The 21,387-nt window shown below is 43.9% G+C and overlaps 1 protein-coding gene across 3 annotated transcripts in view; it reads right to left on the reverse strand.

The window, feature by feature from the left end:
- Positions 1-3,266: 3,266 nt before the first annotated feature.
- Positions 3,267-21,387, reverse strand: part of LOC139389745 (major facilitator superfamily domain-containing protein 3-like) — a 43,282-nt gene continuing 25,161 nt past the window's right edge. For all 3 annotated transcript variants that reach the window (XM_071136672.1, XM_071136673.1, XM_071136674.1), the window contains exons 4-6: positions 17,328-17,428; positions 15,596-15,705; positions 3,267-4,771 (exon numbers count right to left, since the gene is read on the reverse strand). In XM_071136672.1, the coding sequence (XP_070992773.1) occupies positions 4,502-4,771; positions 15,596-15,705; positions 17,328-17,428 (481 nt within the window). In that variant the 3' untranslated portion in view covers positions 3,267-4,501. The remainder of the gene's footprint in view (positions 4,772-15,595; positions 15,706-17,327; positions 17,429-21,387) is intronic.

The raw sequence follows: 21,387 nt of genomic DNA on the forward strand, positions 1-21,387 counted from the left end.
CAATGGCTGATCGGGATGTAATAGGGTTGGAGCCTGCCTTGCAGAACAGAGGCAGGAGCCACAGCAGGGCTCAGATTCTCATTAGCTAAGGCCTGAGGAGTAACCCTAGCCGTGGGGATGGATAAATACTGTAGCAGCAGTGGTGTCTTCCCTTCCCTCTGAGTTGGCTCTCTTACCATGTGGATGACAGTGCATACAGTGTGCAGCACAGATCACATGACTGTAGCGCCGATCTCAACATGATGTACATTCCGTTACTAGCCTCTCCAGCTAGGGTGATATCTCTTCTGGTGAGAGACAAGTGGTCCATGGAGGTCATCGAAGACAGACATTTCAGAATTGGGAGCATCACAGGATGGTCTAGTCCTACTGTTCACTGCTCACCCTAATGTTGGTAGTGCAGGCCTAGCTAGCGCTTTCTTCTTATTATATCTGACCATGTTCCATTTAAACTCTGCTACTTTACTGGAGGAATTTAAAGAGATTGATGCACAAAGTAAACAGCAGTATCGGTCCGACTTCCGCAACAACTAAGGGATGGATTCAATCGGTATCGCAGAAGTATTGCGGAAGATCCGGGTTATACCTCGATTGAAAAATAAAGGCAATGTCCCTGCGTTCCATGGAGACTGGATTCACTGCATGTCGGCTCAATGGGAAATGACCTTTACATTTGAATGCATTTCAGAGACACGGACTGAATCTAGCCCTAAGAGCACAAAACTAAACTCCTTGGCTTTTGTTGACTTGCAGTTATCACGTTGCAGCAGAGGTGAACCTGTGCACACGTGCAAATACTCTGTGTGAGTCAGTGGAGGCTGGTGGGAGGAGCTATAGCAGGACGGGCTCATTGTAGTGGCTGCAATGCAATAAATGGAACGGAGTGAAACGTGGTTTGATATCGTTCCATGATTTCCATTCCAGCCACTACTATGAGCCCGTCCTCCTATAGCTCCTCCCACCAGCCTTCACTAGTGTGAGTGCATCGTCGTGCATCGCGCTCACCTGCAATATCTTCGGTTCCTCCTGATGATTGTAGCAACATCATCACGCTGAGTTTCAGTTTAATCTTCAATTCACAACTTGGAATTTACCCATATTAGTTTCAATGAGTTGAAGTCAGATTGTACAGACCCCGGAATCTGTCCAGTGTGTAGTAAGAACAGCTGAACATATGCATTCAAGTAGAATCCTAAATTCCATAGTCATTCCACTTGAACAGTAGTAATTTTCATAAATAATCTGTACTCCCTGACAACATAATCAGTAACTGTTTTTAGAGGCTGACTCTAATCTGCATGAATATCCCATTGAGAGACAACATATTGCAGTGTGTCGGCGATAGCACCATACATTCAAGTGTGCGCTTGTGTGCGACTCGTTATTCCACGAATGCACTTACGAAACAATACAAAAGGGAGACATGCTTGGTCTATGGCGATGTGTTCAGTACTGGGAGCTAGTACGTATAGTGAAGTACTACTGTAAAAAGTGATGGAAGCTGGTCTGTAGGGACAAATCCAATAAAGAGGGGCCTATAGAGTCCTTTCTGATGGGTGGAGATGTGACAAGCTGCCAGCTCATATGCTGTTGTGGTTGAGTCACTTCACTGTGGGTCGCGGGTCCCTCTCGCCCCCATCCCTGGCCTCACCCCACTTCGCTCACAGCCTCGTTTGAGCCATTAGGGCCATGGCAGAAGACGCCCCATGTTTCAACCCACCGCTCCACTCGCCCAAACCCCCACCCTCCTCTTCCCTCTGCTACTCCATCCCTTCACCCTCTCTGCGTCTTATAGACAACCTGCCATGACACGTTGGCTGAGGGTTAACTGCACCACGCCACGGTGTTTAAGGGTGTGTTGTGAAAAGCCCTCGCTGACAATGTCATGATTACATGTCTGTCCATCAGCCAGCGCGGCAGCAGCTCCACGGCTCTACGAAAACACACCAGGAATTTGAAGGGGTTAGCTGCATTTGCATGAGTGATTGAACTGAAGTGATTCACCAGGAAACTCAGCCTCACATTGATAAAGCTCAAGGGAGTCGAATGAATAAGCGTCTGTGAGTCGTGTCTTTGTGTTGTGCAACTTTGATGTATCCGTTTCAGTTTCAATACTTCCCAGAGAATCTAATATTTGATCGTGTTATGCCATGCCCTTTTAGCTGGCAAGGAAACAACATTTCTTGGCTGGTAGGACTGTTTTGTCTGGACTTTCTGCCTGCTTACCTACAATGCAGAGGCAGACAAGTGTTGGGTTTCCCCCATATCTGGCAAATAACACCTGTAGTAAATACAAGGATTACAACTGGTTTGAAACAGCCAAATTAGGCATTGTAATGCTCCAACAGTGTTGTAATCCTGCAGGAAACCTGAACACGGCACATGTAGTGATACCATCGCTCAAAGTTGAGTTTGAATTTAAAAGGGTCTTTTGTTTAGATGGTCACTCGCTTAGTTCTTGTTCTCAACACCTGTGTTTTCATTCTTCGACAGCGAGAGCCCAACATAATCAATGTGGGTTGAGAATGTCTATACCACCTGTGTTTTCTGAGAAATATCAATGCTGTAGCTAGAATGTGATGAGTGTGTTTCATGAAACAAGGGGAGCGGTATAGGAGGAGAGAGATGCAGGTTGACTTGGCTGAGGATTCACCCTTAGGGCAGATGTGCTAATGGGAGACGATGGGGTCTCTCTCTCTTTCTCGAACACACACACACACACACACCAGCGCTATGGTTATCAGGAGGGCCCAGATGTAATGAGATCGTGATCCAAAGTGATATAGGGTGGATATATGGGAGGCGTGTGTGAGGAACTCATAATTGTGTCCCAAGATTTGGCATGGTGAAATGGTTAGCCTAAATCCCATTCAGTCACTGGATATAAATGGGTATGATATGCCGGTGTTACGTTGATATTAAAGCTAGACTCCGCGCGTGCGGCGTCGCCTCGCTAAGTAACAGTGTCAATTTCCGCAACAACTAAGAATGTTGAAGCAGAGCTAAGCGCCGCAGCTGTTTTGGCCCCACAGCTACGTTGTAGCAGCGTGAAGCACACCCATGCACATCGCGCTCATCTAAACAGCATAGTCTACCTTTAATGCTATGCTTCCATCTTTACAGTTTACAGGTATTGACTGTGATTTATTTTTAGACTGATGCCAAAGTACTGGTATTAAAAATGGGTAGGTTCAGGTAGAATATATATTTTTTTTACAGGATATGACATTACTACAGTGACAAGCAGACATACACAGCGGCACGTAGACATTTGGGTAGCAGCTTTATTTTTGTGCAAGTCAGAGACGGGGGTGTGCTTTGCAACAAATGCTTTACATTAGAGTGGGCTTGGCTGCATTGGTCACAGTGACCATCGCTATTCATGCCAATTCATAACATGGCTGCTCTGGTTCTATGTCCCCATGGCTGTCCCTATCTGAAACTGCCTAGGTCCTGTGTCACCTCCCTGACCTGTCATCCCTGTGACTATCTGTTATATTATCATTCAGCCATCACAACGAGAGATATGGTCATCAGAAGACAGACGGTATTCGATCGGTGTGAGGCATTGGCTGAGTATTTGCGTTGCTTTCCCAGTAGATGCCTCTCGCCTGTCCAATGAACCGTTCGTAAACAAAAAGCAGGCACCACAATGTAAGTTGCTTCAGCAGGTGTATGTTTCAAGCCCACTAAAAAGTGATTTGATAAGGTGTGTGTAATTTTTAATAACTTTACACATAACAGAAACAAGTAATATCAGCAGGTAGTTGAAAAACAAGCAGCAGTAGTTTATGTAACATAAAAAAAATATGTGTTTGTCCCCCTACAGAATCCATAAAAACAATACCTGAATCCATAAAAAAAAGAAAAAATCCATCCAATCCTTGATAACTTGCCACCATGCATAATGTAAGGCTTTAGTTCCCTAATTGCGCTAACAAACCTAGACGACGCTGTGTAATGGTTTAATCTAGCTATCTCTAATCAAAATCGTACTCGAGCTAGCAAATGTTGTACTATACAGCTCACTCGGCTTCTGCATGTCTTACAGTGTTAAACAGAGGTAGTAGGGATTGGTAAACGTCGCCACAGAACTAGTGCAATGGCAAACTGATAAGACATATAGAACCTTCATCGCTGGTTCATCCCTGGATAAGTATTACTGCTGGCTTAAGTTTTATTGGTGGCTTGGCATATATGATTAAATGCCTCAGATGGTATGTCCTCCAATAACCCCTGAACAGCTTTCCCCTATATTGCTCTCCCTATCCCTTATGCTACTGATCCAATCCTTCAACTCCATACAACTACTCATCGGTGTCCTGGAAAAATCTCCAACCCCACACCCACCTTGTTAAACGACTCAACTGATCATCGACACCTCGAATAGCTTGATCAGACATGTTAGCACTGGGCAATTAAAAACTGCATGCACACAGTATTACTCTCAAAGACCAGGGGGTTGGGGACCACTGAGTGAGAGGGATTGTGTTGGCATGGATCATTGCTGGTTTGGATGGGGGGGTGCTAAAGCAGTTACATAAGGGGTGGTTGAGCTGTTGGGGAAGAGCTTGGGCTGTTCTTTCAGCTGTTCCCTGAGGGCCCCGGTATCCGTGGCCCTCCAGACGTGGAGGGCTGTACCGGCCGAGAGAACCAGGAAGAGGAGGAAGGCGGTGGGGTAACCCACCCAGTCCACCAGACCCCCCGCCAGGGCACTGAACATCAGCTTCCCCAGTACCTCCAGGGTGGACAAGAAACTGTAGTGGGTGGCCTGTCGGGAGAAGAGGAGAGGGGAGAGAGGAGAGGGTTAAGTAGGGGCGAGGGCAGAGAGAGAAAAAAAAAAACTGGACTCGGGTGACGTCTCGGGTATGTGGTCATCTGCTTGTCTTTTAACTGGTGTTCGCAAGAAAAATCAGTGGGGAGACAAACTCCCACAAAAAAGGAGGAGGGACAGGAGACAGAGAAAATGAAGGAAATACTACAGAAGAAGAAAGGAACCAAAAGAAGAATTGAAGAGGGAGCCAGAATGATAAAGCTTGAGATTTGTGTCTCCAATGTGTGGATGGAGGCCAGCTGGTGAGGGGTATCTGGGTCCAGGCCTGCAGGCTCTTAGAGGGAGAGAGGAGAAAGAGAGAGAAATAGTGAGAGAAAGAGCAAGAGAGAGACAAGACCAACACAGATTACCTAACATCCCAGACTCTACCTCTCAGGCCCACAGCAACACAACATAACTAACGCAGATTCGTGGGTCTCCACCCTCTACTGACACATACACACGGTGCAACCCTATTCCATACACTCATGTGTTTACGCCAACAGACATACAGACTTCAAGTGTGCCAATGTTGGTATTTCTGTCGTAACCGGCCGCGACCGGGAGGTCTGTGGGGCGACGCACAATTGGCCTAGCGTCGTCCGGGTTAGGGAGGGCTTGGTCGGTAGGGATGTCCTTGTCTCATCGCGCACCAGCGACTCCTGTGGCGGGCCGGGCGCAGTGCGCGCTAACCAAGGTTGCCAGGTGCACAGTGTAGCCTCCGACACATTGGTGCGGCTGGCTTCCGGGTTGGATGCGCGCTGTGTTAAGAAGCAGTGCGGCTGGTTGGGTGGTGTATCGGAGGATGCATGACTTTCAACCCTCGTCTCTCCCGAGCCCGTACGGGAGTTGTAGCGAGGAGACAAGATAGTAGCTACTACAACAATTGGATACCACGAAATTGGGGAGAAAATAAAATAAAATAAAAAATAATTTAAAATGCGCAATGCAGAGCGATGCTGGAGTGGTGTAAAGCTCGCCGCCATTGGACTCTGTAGCAGTGGAAATGTGTTCTTTTGAGTGATGAATCACGCTTCACCATCTGGCAGTCTGACGGACTAATCTGGGTTCTGGTGGATGCCACAGAACAAGATCTGCCCCAATGCGTAGTGCCAACTGTAAAGTTTGGTGGAGGAGGAATAATGCTCTGAGACTGCTTTTCATGGTTCTGGCTAGGCCCCTTAGTTCCAGTGAAGGAAAATCTTAACGCTACAGCATACAATGACATTCTCGAAGATTCTGTGGTTCCAACTTTGTGGCAACCGTTTGGGGAAGGACCTTTCTTGTTTCAGCATGACAATACTCCCATGTGCAAGGTTCATACAGAAATGGTTGGTCGAGATCGGTGTGAAAGAACTTGACTGGCCTGCACAGAGCCCTGACCTCCACCCCATCAAACACCTTTCGGATGAATTGGAACGCAGACTGCGAACCAAGCATAATGTTCTTGTGGCTATATAGAAGCAAGTCCCCGCAGCAGTTTTCCAACATCTAGTGGAAAGCCTTCCCAGACGAGTGGAGGCTGTTATAGCAACAAAGGGGGGACCAACTCCAAATTAATGCCAATGATTTTGGAATGAGATGTTCGACAAGCAAGTGTCTACATGTTTTTGGTCATATAGTGTACCAGAAATAACCAAAACAGGTTTGCTCTGCCTATTTTTAGTTGCCTTGCTTGGTAGATTGACATTTTTAAACTCAAGTTTTTTTGGAGGGGGGGTGAAAAGATGGAGCAGGTAGCTATGCTATTTGGACCAGGCTGCTGCGATGTCATGCAGACTTAGTCTGTCGTTTTTGTGTTTATACTTTTTCATAACGACAAGGACAAGTTTGGTGTTGGACAACAATAGAATATTCATGTTTTAGTCCTTGCCAAAGCTGGTTTAGATGAAAGGCGACATTTTCACAGAGGCGTAGGTGGAATCGTTAAAGAAAACACATAAAAGATACCTAGTTCCAGAAATGAATGTAACGCGTTTGTTCCCAGCTACACCGTTCAGATGTAAAGAAAAGTAACACCTAGAACATGATTTCCCATGGCCAAGTCAGGTCCTAGGTGTGAGAAACAAATTATATTCAGCTTGACATCATGTTTTAATACATAAAGATATTCTCATGGAATGTTAAAATGTCATAGGGATGCATTTGCTCCATTGTTTACATTTTTGTTGGTGCCCCACATTTTGAAGGTCATGCACACATTTACAGAGTGGAGCTCTCAGCCATTTACCTCAGCTTGGAGGAGAGGCTTCTACCTAAGAAGACGAGGGTTTGTCCGAACCCCGTCGCGGCCACAGGGGTGCTCTGTTATGTAAGCCATCGAAACAGAAACTCCTGGCTGTGAACAAACGCAACAAAGAGACCAGGCTAACCTGCTCTGTTCTCTTCCCTCTCTGCTTTCCCCACTTCCCCACTGTTCTCTTTTTAAAGTGCTCCTTCTATGGAGTTATGTCATATCCTGTGGTGTCAACAGGCAGGACAGGTAGCCCTCATCAAAGCAACAACACCCACCTGTCATCTGGGACTGACAAGCCCTTTTCTTTTTCACTCCCTCTCTCCCTTTTTCTCATTCTCTCCTTTTTCATCTCTCTCTCTCCCCTTCTTCTTTGACATAACTTTTTTTTTGTCCCACTCAAACTGGGCCATCGCTGCCTGGAGGTGATCCGTTTGCAGCCTCTCAAACATCACTCAATCAATTCTGAAGGTGATGAGTTGCCTCGGTTCTACCAAGGAGTTGGCGACTAGGAAAGCTACACCAAGGAGGATACAGGGCTGTGTCTGAGCAATTAAGGAAGAAAAAGCTAATGAAACAAAGCTCATCACAAATCCTTGATGATAAAGACAGGCGATAACCTCCGGGGTTAATTTGAAATGTTCTCATGACACATATAGCTGCCTGTTATTTTAAGGTCATATCCAGTGACGGAAAGCTGATACCATGAGTGCTTGTCGAGTGCCCAGGAGAGAGAAACGGAATCCCTTAAACAAGTTCGCTCGAATAAAAGCACTTCACTTAACTCGGGTCTACAGGCGCTCCGCTCCGGCTGTGTGAACCCGGTTCAACCCAGCACTGGACTCTACTGAGACCCAGCAAAGATGCCTGGGAAATGTCTCCTTTACAGCTCACCCATTTTGCCACCAGTGGCATTTGTCCGAGTCGGGTAACTGGCTAAGTTTCTCATAGCCACACAGGAGCTATATTACACAGCGTCAAAGGCACAACGAACGAAGGCCTTTTCACCACACAAAGTTTGAATAATCTAAGTCATCTGCTCACCGTAATCACTCAACAATGTTTTCCACGGCAACCTACTCCTCTTATTGAGTTAAGTTCCTTTCACTTTGATCATGTGGATTTAGGCGTAGCCAGCACTGCATGCCACAGCAGATGCTTTAGTGTTTTGTGCTGAAATAAATCCATTTTGTTAAGTGGTTAGTAGTTTGCATAGTTTCGTTTGTGGAGGTGGTTTAAGGCCAGGCACCACACTCATAGGGTACTTGTTTACCCTTAATGATATCACAATCAACTTTTACCAGAATGTACAAACACCAATACTTTTTTTGTATTTGCATTTTTTCTGAAATATTTTATTAAGATATGCAAATGAGGCAATGTCTCATTAAATATGCACATATTTGCATATCGCGCAAAAAACAAAATCTGGACACTGGATGAAGTATGCCTAAATATTTTTGTTTCATTCTGTTAAGACACTCCAGGACCTGACCTGTCCATAAATACTTTTTTCATCTTTCTATCTGTTTAATGTTGAAGTGCATTTTTTCAAAGAAAATGTTATCTAGAATAAAAAATTGACAAAATATCAACAATTACGGAGAATATATCTAAGGCTAACCACACTAAATGTGGTGAATGCAGATGTATCTGAGAAAATTGTCTTTGTATGCACCTACGCCTCTGTGAAAATGTCGCCTTTCATCTAAACCAGCTTTGGCAAGGACTAAAGCATGAATATTCTATTGTTGTCCAACACCAAACTTGTCCTTGTCGTTATGAAAAAGTATAAACACAAAAACGACAGACTAAGTCTGCATGACATCGCAGCAGCCTGGTCCAAATAGCATAGCTACAGTGCCTTGCGAAAGTATTCGGCCCCCTTGAACTTTGCGACCTTTTGCCACATTTCAGGCTTCAAACATAAAGATATAAAACTGTATTTTTTTGTGAAGAATCAACAACAAGTGGGACACAATCATGAAGTGGAACGACATTTATTGGATATTTCAAACTTTGTTAACAAATCAAAAACTGAAAAATTGGGCGTGCAAAATTATTCAGCCCCTTTACTTTCAGTGCAGCAAACTCTCTCCAGAAGTTCAGTGAGGATCTCTGAATGATCCAATGTTGACCTAAATGACTAATGATGATAAATACAATCCACCTGTGTGATTAAGTCTCCGTATAAATGCACCTGCACTGTGATAGTCTCAGAGGTCCGTTAAAAGCGCAGAGAGCATCATGAAGAACAAGGAACACACCAGGCAGGTCCGAGATATTGTTGTGAAGAAGTTTAAAGCCGGATTTGGATACAAAAAGATTTCCCAAGCTTTAAACATCACAAGGAGCACTGTGCAAGCGATAATATTGAAATGGAAGGAGTATCAGACCACTGCAAATCTACCAAGACCTGGCCGTCCCTCTAAACTTTCAGCTCATACAAGGAGAAGACTGATCAGAGATGCAGCCAAGAGGCCCATGATCACTCTGGATGAACTGCAGAGATCTACAGCTGAGGTGGGAGACTCTGTCCATAGGACAACAATCAGTCGTATATTGCACAAATCTGGCCTTTATGGAAGAGTGGCAAGAAGAAGGACATTCCTTAAAGATATCCATAAAAAGTGTCGTTTAAAGTTTGCCACAAGCCACCTGGGAGACACACCAAACATGTGGAAGAAGGTGCTCTGGTCAGATGAAACCAAAATTGAACTTTTTGGCAACAATGCAAAACGTTATGTTTGGCGTAAAAGCAACACAGCTGAACACACCATCCCCACTGTCAAACATGGTGGTGGCAGCATCATGGTTTGGGCCTGCTTTTCTTCAGCAGGGACAGGGAAGATGGTAAAATTGATGGGAAGATGGATGGAGCCAAATACAGGACCATTCTGGAAGAAAACCCGATGGAGTCTGCAAAAGACCTGAGACTGGGATGGAGATTTGTCTTCCAACAAGACAATGATCCAAACATAAAGCAAAATCTACAATGGAATGGTTCAAAAATAAACATATCCAGGTGTTAGAAATGGCCAAGTCAAAGTCCAGACCTGAATCCAATCGAGAATCTGTGGAAAGAACTGAAAACTGCTGTTCACAAATGCTCTCCATCCAACCTCACTGAGCTCGAGCTGTTTTGCAAGGAGGAATGGGAAAAAATGTCAGTCTCTCGATGTGCAAAACTGATAGAGACATACCCCAAGCGACTTACAGCTGTAATCGCAGCAAAAGGTGGCGCTACAAAGTATTAACTTAAGGGGGCTGAATAATTTTGCACGCCCAATTTTTCAGTTTTTGATTTGTTAAAAAAGTTTGAAATATCCAATAAATGTCGTTCCACTTCATGATTGTGTCCCACTTGTTGTTGATTCTTCACAAAAAAAATACAGTTTTATATCTTTATGTTTGAAGCCTGAAATGTGGCAAAAGGTCGCAAAGTTCAAGGGGGCCGAATACTTTCGCAAGGCACTGTACCTGCTCCATCTTTTCACCCCCCCTCCAAAAAAACTTGAGTTTAAAAATGTCAATCTACCAAGCAAGGCAACTAAAAATAGGCAGAGCAAACCTGTTTTGGTTATTTCTGGTACACTATATGACCAAAAACTTGTAGACACTTGCTTGTCGAACATCTCATTCCAAAATCATTGGCATTAATATGGAGTTGGTCCCCCCTTTGTTGCTATAACAGCCTCCACTCGTCTGGGAAGGCTTTCCACTAGATGTTGGAAAACTGCTGCGGGGACTTGCTTCTATATAGCCACAAGAACATTATGCTTGGTTCGCAGTCTGCGTTCCAATTCATCCGAAAGGTGTTTGATGGGGTGGAGGTCAGGGCTCTGTGCAGGCCAGTCAAGTTCTTTCACACCGATCTCGACCAACCATTTCTGTATGAACCTTGCACATGGGAGTATTGTCATGCTGAAACAAGAAAGGTCCTTCCCCAAACGGTTGCCACAAAGTTGGAAGCACAGAATCTTCGAGAATGTCATTGTATGCTGTAGCGTTAAGATTTTCCTTCACTGGAACTAAGGGGCCTAGCCAGAACCATGAAAAGCAGTCTCAGAGCATTATTCCTCCTCCACCAAACTTTACAGTTGGCACTACGCATTGGGGCAGATCTTGTTCTGTGGCATCCACCAGAACCCAGATTAGTCCGTCAGACTGCCAGATGGTGAAGCGTGATTCATCACTCAAGAGAACACATTTCCACTGCTACAGAGTCCAATGGCGGCGAGCTTTACACCACTCCAGCGTCGCTCTGCATTGCGCATGGTGATCTTAGGCTTGTGTGCGGCTGCTCGGCCATGGAAACCCATTTCATGAAGCTCCCGCCGAACAGTTCTTGTGCTGACGTTGCTTCTCGAGACAGTTTGGAACTCTGTAGTGAGTGTTGCAACCGAGGACAGACGATTGTTACACGTGCTTCAGTACTCGGTGGTCCCGTTCTGTGAGCTTGTGTGGCATATCACTTCGCAGCTGTACGGTTGTTGCTCCTAGATGTTTCCACTTCACAATAACAGCACTTACATTTGACCGGGGCAGCTCTAGCAGGGCAGAAATTTGACAAACTGACCTGTTGGAAAGGTAGCATCCTATTACGGTGCCACATTGAAAGTCACTGAGCTCTTCAGTAAGGCCATTCTAATGCCAATGTTTGTCTATGGAGATTTGCATGGCTGTGTGTTCAATTTTATATACCTGTCAGCAACGGGTGTGGCTGAAATAGCTGAATCCACTAATTTGAAGGGATGTCCACATGGGGCGGCAGGGTAGCCTAGTGGTTAGAGCGTTGGACTAGTAACCGGAAGGTTGCAAGTTCAAACCCCTGAGCTGACAAGGTCGTTCTGCCCCTGAACAGGCAGTTAACCCACTGTTCCTAGGCCGTCATTGAAAATAAGAATTTGTTATTTAACTGACTTGCCTAGTTAAATAAAAGTACAAAAATATATTTAAAAAATACCTTATAGTGTATGTATAGTGTATAAAATATGTATAGTGTATATCATTAAAAAAATAAAATGTTGGACTCATTCAGCAGTTTTGACCTTTAACTACAATACCATTGGAAATTGCTGTTGAAAGTTCAATTTATATTCCTAAAACTTCAGTTGAAAATGATGACGTTGCTGCTTCCTGTTGATAAGACATATTGATAATGTAAAAACAGTTTTAATGTGTCCAAATTAATAAGCGATAAACGATGATTCCGTGAAGCTGCCATCAAGGAAAGGGAAACAAATCTCTTTTTCTTAGTTAACTTCAACAAATCAGGACCCGCCATAGGATATCACCAGTGTCAACGGTTGGCTCCTATTTAAGTGAGAGTTTAACTGTCAAGTCCGCTTATTGGTGTGTGGTCAGCGACTTTTATAGAGAGATTGTCCCAAATTACACGTACCATTTGTGAAAGTCCTGCGACCCCCAGCTAATATGACAGAAATCAGCATTACAAAACCAAAGATATTGGTTTTGTTTAAAGCTACTGAACTTGTGTCATCGTGCTGACTATAAACTTTTATAATAGCATTACCAATCTGAGGTAAAAAGGATGTGGTTAAGACGTCAGCTTGTGTAATGTAGTAACACATACTGTCCACATGGAAAGCAGCGTCATTTACATTAATTAGACATGGCAAAATATTTCAATGTCTTAATTTAAGATCGTAAATGAAGCAAATTCACATTTGTTCACTGATCAAATATTTCTCACTAGTTTAACAATTGAGAGAAAAAAAAATACTCACAACTAAACCAGGCGCTCTAGACTAGAGCATCCATAGGATCTGTGCAGCAGCCAGAACCTTTGACGTCCCTACTACATTTTAAGCAACTTTCAATCTAGACAATGTTTTGGTTCGGATTCAATTGAGATTTTGTGCCACTGGTCTACACACAAAACCGGACAATGTCAAAGTGTTTAGGCATTTCTTACAAATATATATATAAAAAAAAAAAAGCTGAAATGTCTTGAGTCAAGAAGTATTCAAACCCTTTGTTATGGCAATCCTAAATACATTCAGGAGAAAATTACAGTGCATTCGGGAAAGCATTCAGACCTGTTGACTTTTTCCACATTTTGTTACGTTACAGCCTTATTCTAAAATGGATTATTTTTAAATTCACCCTTATGAATCTACACACAATACTCCATAATGACAAAGCAAAAACTGGTTAAGAAATATTTGTAAATGTACAACAAATATTACATTTACATAAATATTCAGACCCTTTACTCAGTACTTTGTTGAAGCATCTTTGGCAGTGATTAGTGCCTTGAGTCTTCTTGGGTATGACGCTACAAACGTGGCACATGTGTATTTGGGGAGTTTCTCCCATTCTTCTCTGCAGATCCTTTCAAGCTCTGTCAGGTTGGATGGGGAGCGTCGCTGCACAGCTATTTTAAGTCTCTCCAGAGATGTTTGATCGCGTTCAAGTCCAGGCTTTGGCTGGGCCACTCAAGGATATTCAGAGACATGTCCCAAAGCCACTCCTGCATTGTCTTGGTTCGGTGCTTAGGGTCGTTGTCCTGTTGGAAGGTTAACCTTCGCCCCAGTATGAGATCCTGAGCGCTCTGGAGCAGGTTTTCATCAAGGATCTCTGTACTTTGCTCTGTTCATCTTTCCCTTGATCCTGACCAGTCTCCCAGTCCATGCTTCACTGTAAGGACGGTATTGGTTGTTTCTCATGGTCTGAGAATCCTTTAGGTGCTCTTTGGCAAACTCCAAGCGGGTTGTCATGTGCCTTTTATTGAGGAGTGGCTTCCGTCTGGCCACCATACCATAAAGGCCTGATTGGTGACCTGCTGCAGAGATGGTTGTCCTTCTGGAAGGTTCCTGGTCACCTCCCTGACCAAGGCCCTTCTGCCACGATTGCTCAGTTTGGCTGGGCAGCCAGCTCTAGGAAATGTCTTGGTGGTTCCAAACTTCTTCCATTTAAGGATTATGGAAGCCACGGTGCTCTTGGGGACCTTCAATGCTGCAGACATTTTTTGTACCCTGCCCTAGATCTGTGCCAAGATACAATCCTGTCTCAGAGAAATCCTTCGACCTCACGGCTTGGTTTTCGCTCTGACATGCACTGCCCACTGTGGGGCCTTACATAGACAGGTAGATGTCTTTCGAAATCATGTCCAATCAATTGAATTGACCACAGGTAGACTCCAATCCAGTTGTAGAAACATCAACGATGTTCAATGTCTCAAAGCAAAGGGTCTGAATACTTTTTAAAATAAGGTATCTGTTTTTAATACATTTGCTAACATCTCTAAAAACCTGTTTTCGCTTTGTTATTATGGGGTATTGTGTGTAGATTGATGAGGATTTTTTTTTCTGTATTCCATTTTAGAAAAAGTCTAACGTAACAAAATGTGGAAGTCAAGGGGTCTGAATACATTCCGAATGCACTGCGTCTGCAATGTCCCTCAGTCGAGCATTGAATTTCAAACACCGATTCAACCACAAAGACCAGGAAGATTTCCAATGCCTCACAAAGAAAGGCACCTATTGGTAGATGGGTAAAAATAAAAAGCAGACATTGAATATCCCTTTGAGCATGGTGAAGTTATTACACTTTGGATGGTGTCTCAATACACCCAGTCTCTACAAAGATGCAGGCGTCCTTCCTAACTCAGTTGCCAGAGAGGAAGGAAACCGCTCCGGGATTTCATCATGAGGCCAATGGTAACTTTAATACAATTGCAGAGTTTAATGTATGTGATAGGAGAAAACTGAGGCTGGATCAACAACAGTTGTTGTTACTCCACAATACTAACCTAAATAACAGTGTGAAAAGAAGGAAGCCTGTACAGAATAAATATATTCCAAAACATGCATCCCGTTTGCAATAAGGCACTAAAGTAAAACTGCAGAAAATGTGGCAAAAAATGAATTTTATGTCCTGAATACAAAGTCTTATGTTTGGGGCAAATCCAACATAACTAATCACTGAGTACCACTCTTCATATTTCCAAGCATGGTGGGGGCTGCATCATGTAATGGGTATGCTTGTCATCGGCAAGGACAGGAGTTTAGGATAAAAGGAAACAGCCAAGCACAGGCAAAAATCCTATCCTCAGTTGGCTTTCCAACAGACACTGGAAGACAAAATTACCTTTCAACAGGACAATAACCTAAAACACAAGGCCAACACTGGAGTTGCTTACCAAGATGACATTGAATGTTCCGGAGTGGCCTAGTTACAGTTTTGACTAAAAATTGTCTTGAAAATCTATGGCAAGATTTGAAAATGGCTGTCTAGCAGTGATCAACAACCAACTTGATGTGAAATTACTGTATTGTACAATCCAGGTTAGAAAATCTCTTAAGAGAAATTTGCAATAAATTTGCAAAAAAACGAATAAAAACTTGTTTACACTTTGTCATGGAGTATTGTGTGTAGATAGAATAGATTATATATATTTGTTTACCTATCCATTTTGAATTCAATCTAACAACAAACTGTGGAATAAGTCAAGGGGTATGATGAATACTGTCTGAAGGCACTGTAGGTACTGTATTGACAGGTGTGTAGAGAGTGGCTCTTACCTGTACACTCTCCTCCGCTCTCTGTGTGCAGTGCATCATGGTCGTGAAGGTGAGCGTGGTGATGAGGCCGCCCAGGAAGTGCTGAACGCTCAAACTCAACACAGCCATAACTGAGGGGCACAAACACAGCCTGAGAAACTTGACACGTCTCAATGTGAACACAGCACAATGCTGCGAGACATTACGGCACATCCGGTTCTACGTTAGCGCCATTTAAATCTCCCTTTTCGCTCAGAAATTCCTACTGGATGGATGGTGTGAGGAGAGCTCTGTGGCACAACGTGCATCAGAGGAGACTGATTTGTTGCTGAACAAAGGTAGAAGTGTGGGGGGGGGGGGGGGGGCGTCTCCTCGCGTTCCCCCAATCAAGTCGTTCCCTCTCAGGAGAAGAGAGCAGAACACAGGCAACACAGAGCATCTCTCAGCTCCCACTGACGGTGAATTATTCACCAGAGATGTCGAGTTTTGCTGAATAAGACTTCTCCATTTCATAAGATTCAGAGAGCGAGACACTAACTCAGCTCATCAGAGTGAGAGAAGGGGGCACTCATGTAATATTAAGAATTTTGCGGCAAAACATTGTCACATTTTTGGATCTTTGACATCACAAGAGGGAGGCCTCCACTTCGAGGTTTCCAGAGTGAACAGCTCAACAAAGGTTCAAACAGGTCACACAGACAGCTTCTGTTCTTCGTTCAGCTTTCCTTCATTTGCATGAGATTAAAACGGAGAGAGCAGAGAGGGGGGGGGGGTCTGAGATTTGTAGATCTACAAAGATATTCTAGTGTATCCTAGCAGTGAATCCATTTCATTCTTTTTTGACAACAATAATTATTTGAACCCATTTCTGCTTGGCTGGGGAGCACGCATGGCTTACGCAACAAACTGAATGGAATTTGGGACGGCAGGTAGCCTAGTGGTTAGAGCGTTGGGCCAGTAACCGAAAGGTTGCTGGATTGAATCCCCGAGCGGACAAGGTAAAACTCTGTTGTTCTGCCCCTGAACAACAGAGATAGTCCGGCATTGTAAATAAGACTTTGTTCTTAACTGACTTGCCTACTTAAATAAAGGTTAAATAAAAAATAATATATAAAAAAAATGGAGTATCAAATTTTATGTATAGACCTAAATGTGGATGGTCACACATGACACAACGTGTTATTTGTTTTGCCATGGGGACAGGGGGTTATAGCATGTGGGGTTAGAGGATGCAACCTGAACATCCATGAATCGACATATGCGAACGTGAGTAGATTACCTTGAAAACAACGGTCGGACATCTTGGACGCAGTCCCCAGTTCTGTATACCCCAGTGGGTTAGAGTGCCGCAGTTGTGGACGCATGTATGGGTATCCGGTAAAGTCCATCCCATGCAGCTTTCATGAACAAAAGCGGATCGATCTGGGAGCCTGTGGGTCTAATATCTAATATGTATATTCTGTGGGTCTAATATTCATAGCTACCTGTATGAGTCAGTGAGGTTACAGAGGTGCCTGCCTTCATTCATCAGTCCCACAGTCACCTGCTCCCACATCGTAAAAGGAAAAAAAGATATCGAGCTACAGATGGACAAATAGATGTGGCTAGAGGGGGACTAGGGACGCGCGTAAGTCAAGATCAGTGGCTAAGGACAGGCTGGTTAGAGTCAATGATGTACTTGTATGTCCATGGTTAAGTGGGTGAACTGATGCCAATGCTGCCTAGTCAAGAGTGCGGCCGGGTCTTCTCTCACCTTTCATGAGTGGGGAGGGTTCCAGCACAGTCAGGAGGGAGCTCTGGAACACCATGCTGACCGTCCGCATTACAAACACCCGCCTCATCAGAGAGCCAATACTGTGGAGACACACAAGACAAACAACGAGTCACACTCTTAGAAATAAAAAGGTTCCAAAAGGGTTATTTGGATGTCCCCAAAGAGGAAACCTTTTTGTTTCCTGGTAAAAAAACAAAAAATTTTGGCTCTGTGTGTGGAAAGGGTTGTACATGGAACCCAAAACGGTTCTACTTGGAACCAACAAGGGCTCTCCTATGGGGACAGCTGGAGAACCCTTTTAGGTTCTAGATAGAAAAAATTGTGCTAAGAGGAGACAAATGCAAATTTGACACACACACACACACACACACACACACACACACACACACACACACACACACACACTGATAAAGAATACTGTGAAGTATGTGCATGCTAACAAACACAATATTTCCCCTCTACAGTAGCTCACACGAGTGAGCGCATGCACACACACGACGTGTCGCCAGACGCTAATCGATTCCCTGATAGTCTAAGAGCTTTGTCTCCCGGTGGGCATGGCTCATGTGGTAATCAATAACCTAAGGACCTCCCCAGCGTGGAAGTGAATTAATGACCATCAGGACACTCGCCCTCTTAGAGCAGTGTGCGTTGTGTGTGTGTGTCACCTAGGGATTACCACAGTGGCAATCATTCTCCAAAAAGGTCCCTGTCAATCAGACGAACCTGGCCCGTGTCACTGTCTGATATCTGAAATCTATACAACCCATCTGACATTGACCTTACCACAGCTTAGTTTGAACTCAGGCTAATGTGAGCATACAGTCGGTTTCATAAGAATTCACCCCCCTTGGATTTCTTCACATTTGATTGTGTTACAAAGTGGGATTAAAATGGATTTAAATGGTATTTTTCTACAAAAATACTTTGTAACTAACATGTCGTAAAAATTTGTAAAATGAAACACTAATATAGTTTGATTAGATAAGTATTCACACTCCTGCGTCAATACAAGTTAGAATCACCTTTGGCAGCTGTGAGTCTTCTTGAGTAAGCCTCTAAGAGCTGTCCACACCTGGACTGTGCAATATTAGACTATTATTATTTACAAAACTCTTCAAGCTCTGTCAAGGTGTTGGTGTCACGGCTAGAAAGTCCCTTTCACGTCAAGCCATGGATCGTCAAGCAGATTTACGTCAAAACTGTAACTTGGCCACTCAGGAACATTCGTTGTGTTATAGGTTATTGTCCTGCTGAAAGGTGTATTCCTCTACCAATATCTGATTAAAAGTAGGTTTTCCTTGAGGATCTTGCCTGTGCTTAGCGCCATCTTGGTTTATTTTTGTCTAGCATCTACCAATCACTATCCTTCTTCATGAGGCTTCCGATATGCTCCCTGTTTTTTTTTTGTTGAATCTGTGCTGTATGTATGGGGGACAGAGGAAGGGGTAGTCATTAAAAATCATGCCAATCCCTGTTATTTCACACAAAGTGAGTCCATGTATATTATGTGATTAGTTAGGCAAAATGTTACTCCTGAAACTAGTTTAGGCTTGCCTAAACAAAGGGTGTGAATAATTATACTATATTACAGTTATTTCATTTTTATTAAATTTGTAAACGTTTGTAGAATTTTCTTTTCACTTTGACATCATGGAGTATTTTGTGTAGATCAACGGGGGAAAAAAGGCATAATTAAATACATTTCTATACCACTTCGTAATGCAACAAAATGTTAAAAAAGAAAGCAAAAAGGGGACAGACCTACAAACTATCCCAAAATGGTATATCAAATAGAATCTGTCTCCTTCTGTCCATTCTCAGTCTGTAAGCCTACAGGACCTACAGGGTCCTTCCAACCTGAAAAACAATCTGCTATCATTCACATGCTAAAGACATTCTTTCCCTTCGTTCATTATTCCCTCCCTTCTCAATGACACTCTTTGAAATCTGGCTCTCTGGGGAGTTGCCGTAGTGATGGGGCGAGAGAGGAGAACCTGCCTCGCCACTGACACCTCACACTGGCTAGGCCCCGATACCATATAGGCTCTCAGGTTGCCGATGGCGATCTGTGTAAGGGGGTCAGTCTCTGGCCACTCAAGCGTTTCTGATGGGGCCCAGGATAAGCGTCCAAATGAGCTTTTAGAGCATTGAAACGGCCTGGTGGATAGGCTTTGTGTAATGGGTGTGTGTGTGTAATGTGTGTGTGTGTGTGTGTGTGTGTGTGTGTGTGTGTGTATGCGTGTTGGGACATTGGGGGAGAGGGATGGGAATCACTCTGTGGGAATCTGGACTGAGTGTACAGTGTCAGGTGAACGCACCTCCGTGTGTGAAAATGTGACAATTCTACCGGAGTCCTTTACAAGAAAGAAAGACAGAGGGAGAAAGACAGACAGAAAAGAAAGAAGTACCCTAAAAAATATGAGAGAACTTTGGTGAAAGAGATTTCAAACAAAAAGTATTTGGACTTATTTTACAGGTAGTAAAGGTAAAAAACCTCAGAGCAAGCTGTGCAGACGTCTTAATACAAAGACAATGTATTGGTATTCTCTTCATATAGGGCATATTTCAGATCGACGCTAATGGTAGTATTAAGCAATAAGGCCAGAGGAGGTGTGGTATAGGGCCAATATACCACGGCCAAGGGCTGTTCTTAGGCACGACGCGGACACTAATAACGTAATTAAAGGAAATGTTTTGTCATACCCGTGGTATACGATCTGAAACACCATGGCCTTCAGCCAATCAAAATTCAGGGCTTAAACCACCCAGTTGATAATTATCATTAACCCATCTAGCTTTGTGAGTGCTATAGATGGACATGGTGCTGTGTGATCCACGCTAAAGCCTTGTGTGGGAAAATACATACGCAATGTTATTTATAGATTGCATTACATCTCATGTGCCGAGCGCGGAAGCTATAAAGTGAAGCTATGGGCAGATGTATGGTCTTATGCAATGCAGGATGAGTTAGGGTACTGTATGCGCTGTAATGGTAATTGCTGAAACTGTAAGGTTAAGTAGCAATTGAAAGGAGTACTCAAAGCGCTACAGCTGAGGCACGGTAGTGATATTGTGTGTACAGTGATAACTGCTTAATGACTTCAGCCCGGCTTTGATGTGCAGGTGCTTTATTTCAAAACGCACACCACATGGCCAAAAGTATGTGGACAACCCTTCAAATGAGTGGATTTGGCTATTTCTGCCCTGCTAGAGATGCCCCGGTCAACTGTAAGTGCTGTTATTGTGAAGTGGAAATGTCTAGGAGCATTAACAGCTCAGTTGCGAAGTGATAGGCCACACAAGCTTACAGAACAAGACCACAGAGTACTGAAGAGCGTAAAAAATGGTCAGTCCTGGGTTGCAAACACTCACTCCCGAGTTCCAAACTGAGCTTCATGAAATTGGTTTCCATGGCAAAGCAGCCGCACAAAAGCCTAAGATCACCATGCAACAATGCCAATTTTCGGCTGGAGTGGTGTAAAGCTTACCGCCATTGGACTTTGGAGCAGTGGAAACATGTTCACTGGAGTGATGAATCACGCTTCACCATCTGGCAGTCCACGGACGAATCTAGGTTTGGCAGAAGCCAGGAGAACACTACCTGCCCCAATGCATAGTGCCAACTGTAAAGTTTGGTGGAGGAGGAATATTGGTCTGGGTCTGTTTTTCATAGTTCAGGGGAGGCCCTTTAGTTCCAATGAAGGAAAATCTTAAAAACTACAGCATACAATGACATTCTTGACAATTCTGTGCTTCCAACTTTGTGGCAACAGTTTTGGGAAATCCCTTTCTTGTTTCAGCATGACAATGCCCCCGTGCACAAAGTGAGGTCTGTATAGAAATAGTTTGTTGAGATCAGTGTGGAAGAACTCTGGCCTGCACAGAGCCCTGACCTCAACCCCATCGGACACCTTTGAGATGAATTGGAACACCGACTGCAACCCAAGCCTAAGCTCGCAACATCAGTGCCCGACCTCACTAATGCTGTTGCGGCTGAATGGAAACAAGTCCCAGCAGCAATGTTCCAACATCTAGT

The sequence above is a fragment of the Oncorhynchus clarkii genome, chromosome 30 (assembly GCF_045791955.1).
Source record: "Oncorhynchus clarkii lewisi isolate Uvic-CL-2024 chromosome 30, UVic_Ocla_1.0, whole genome shotgun sequence".
NCBI lineage: Eukaryota > Metazoa > Chordata > Actinopteri > Salmoniformes > Salmonidae > Oncorhynchus > Oncorhynchus clarkii.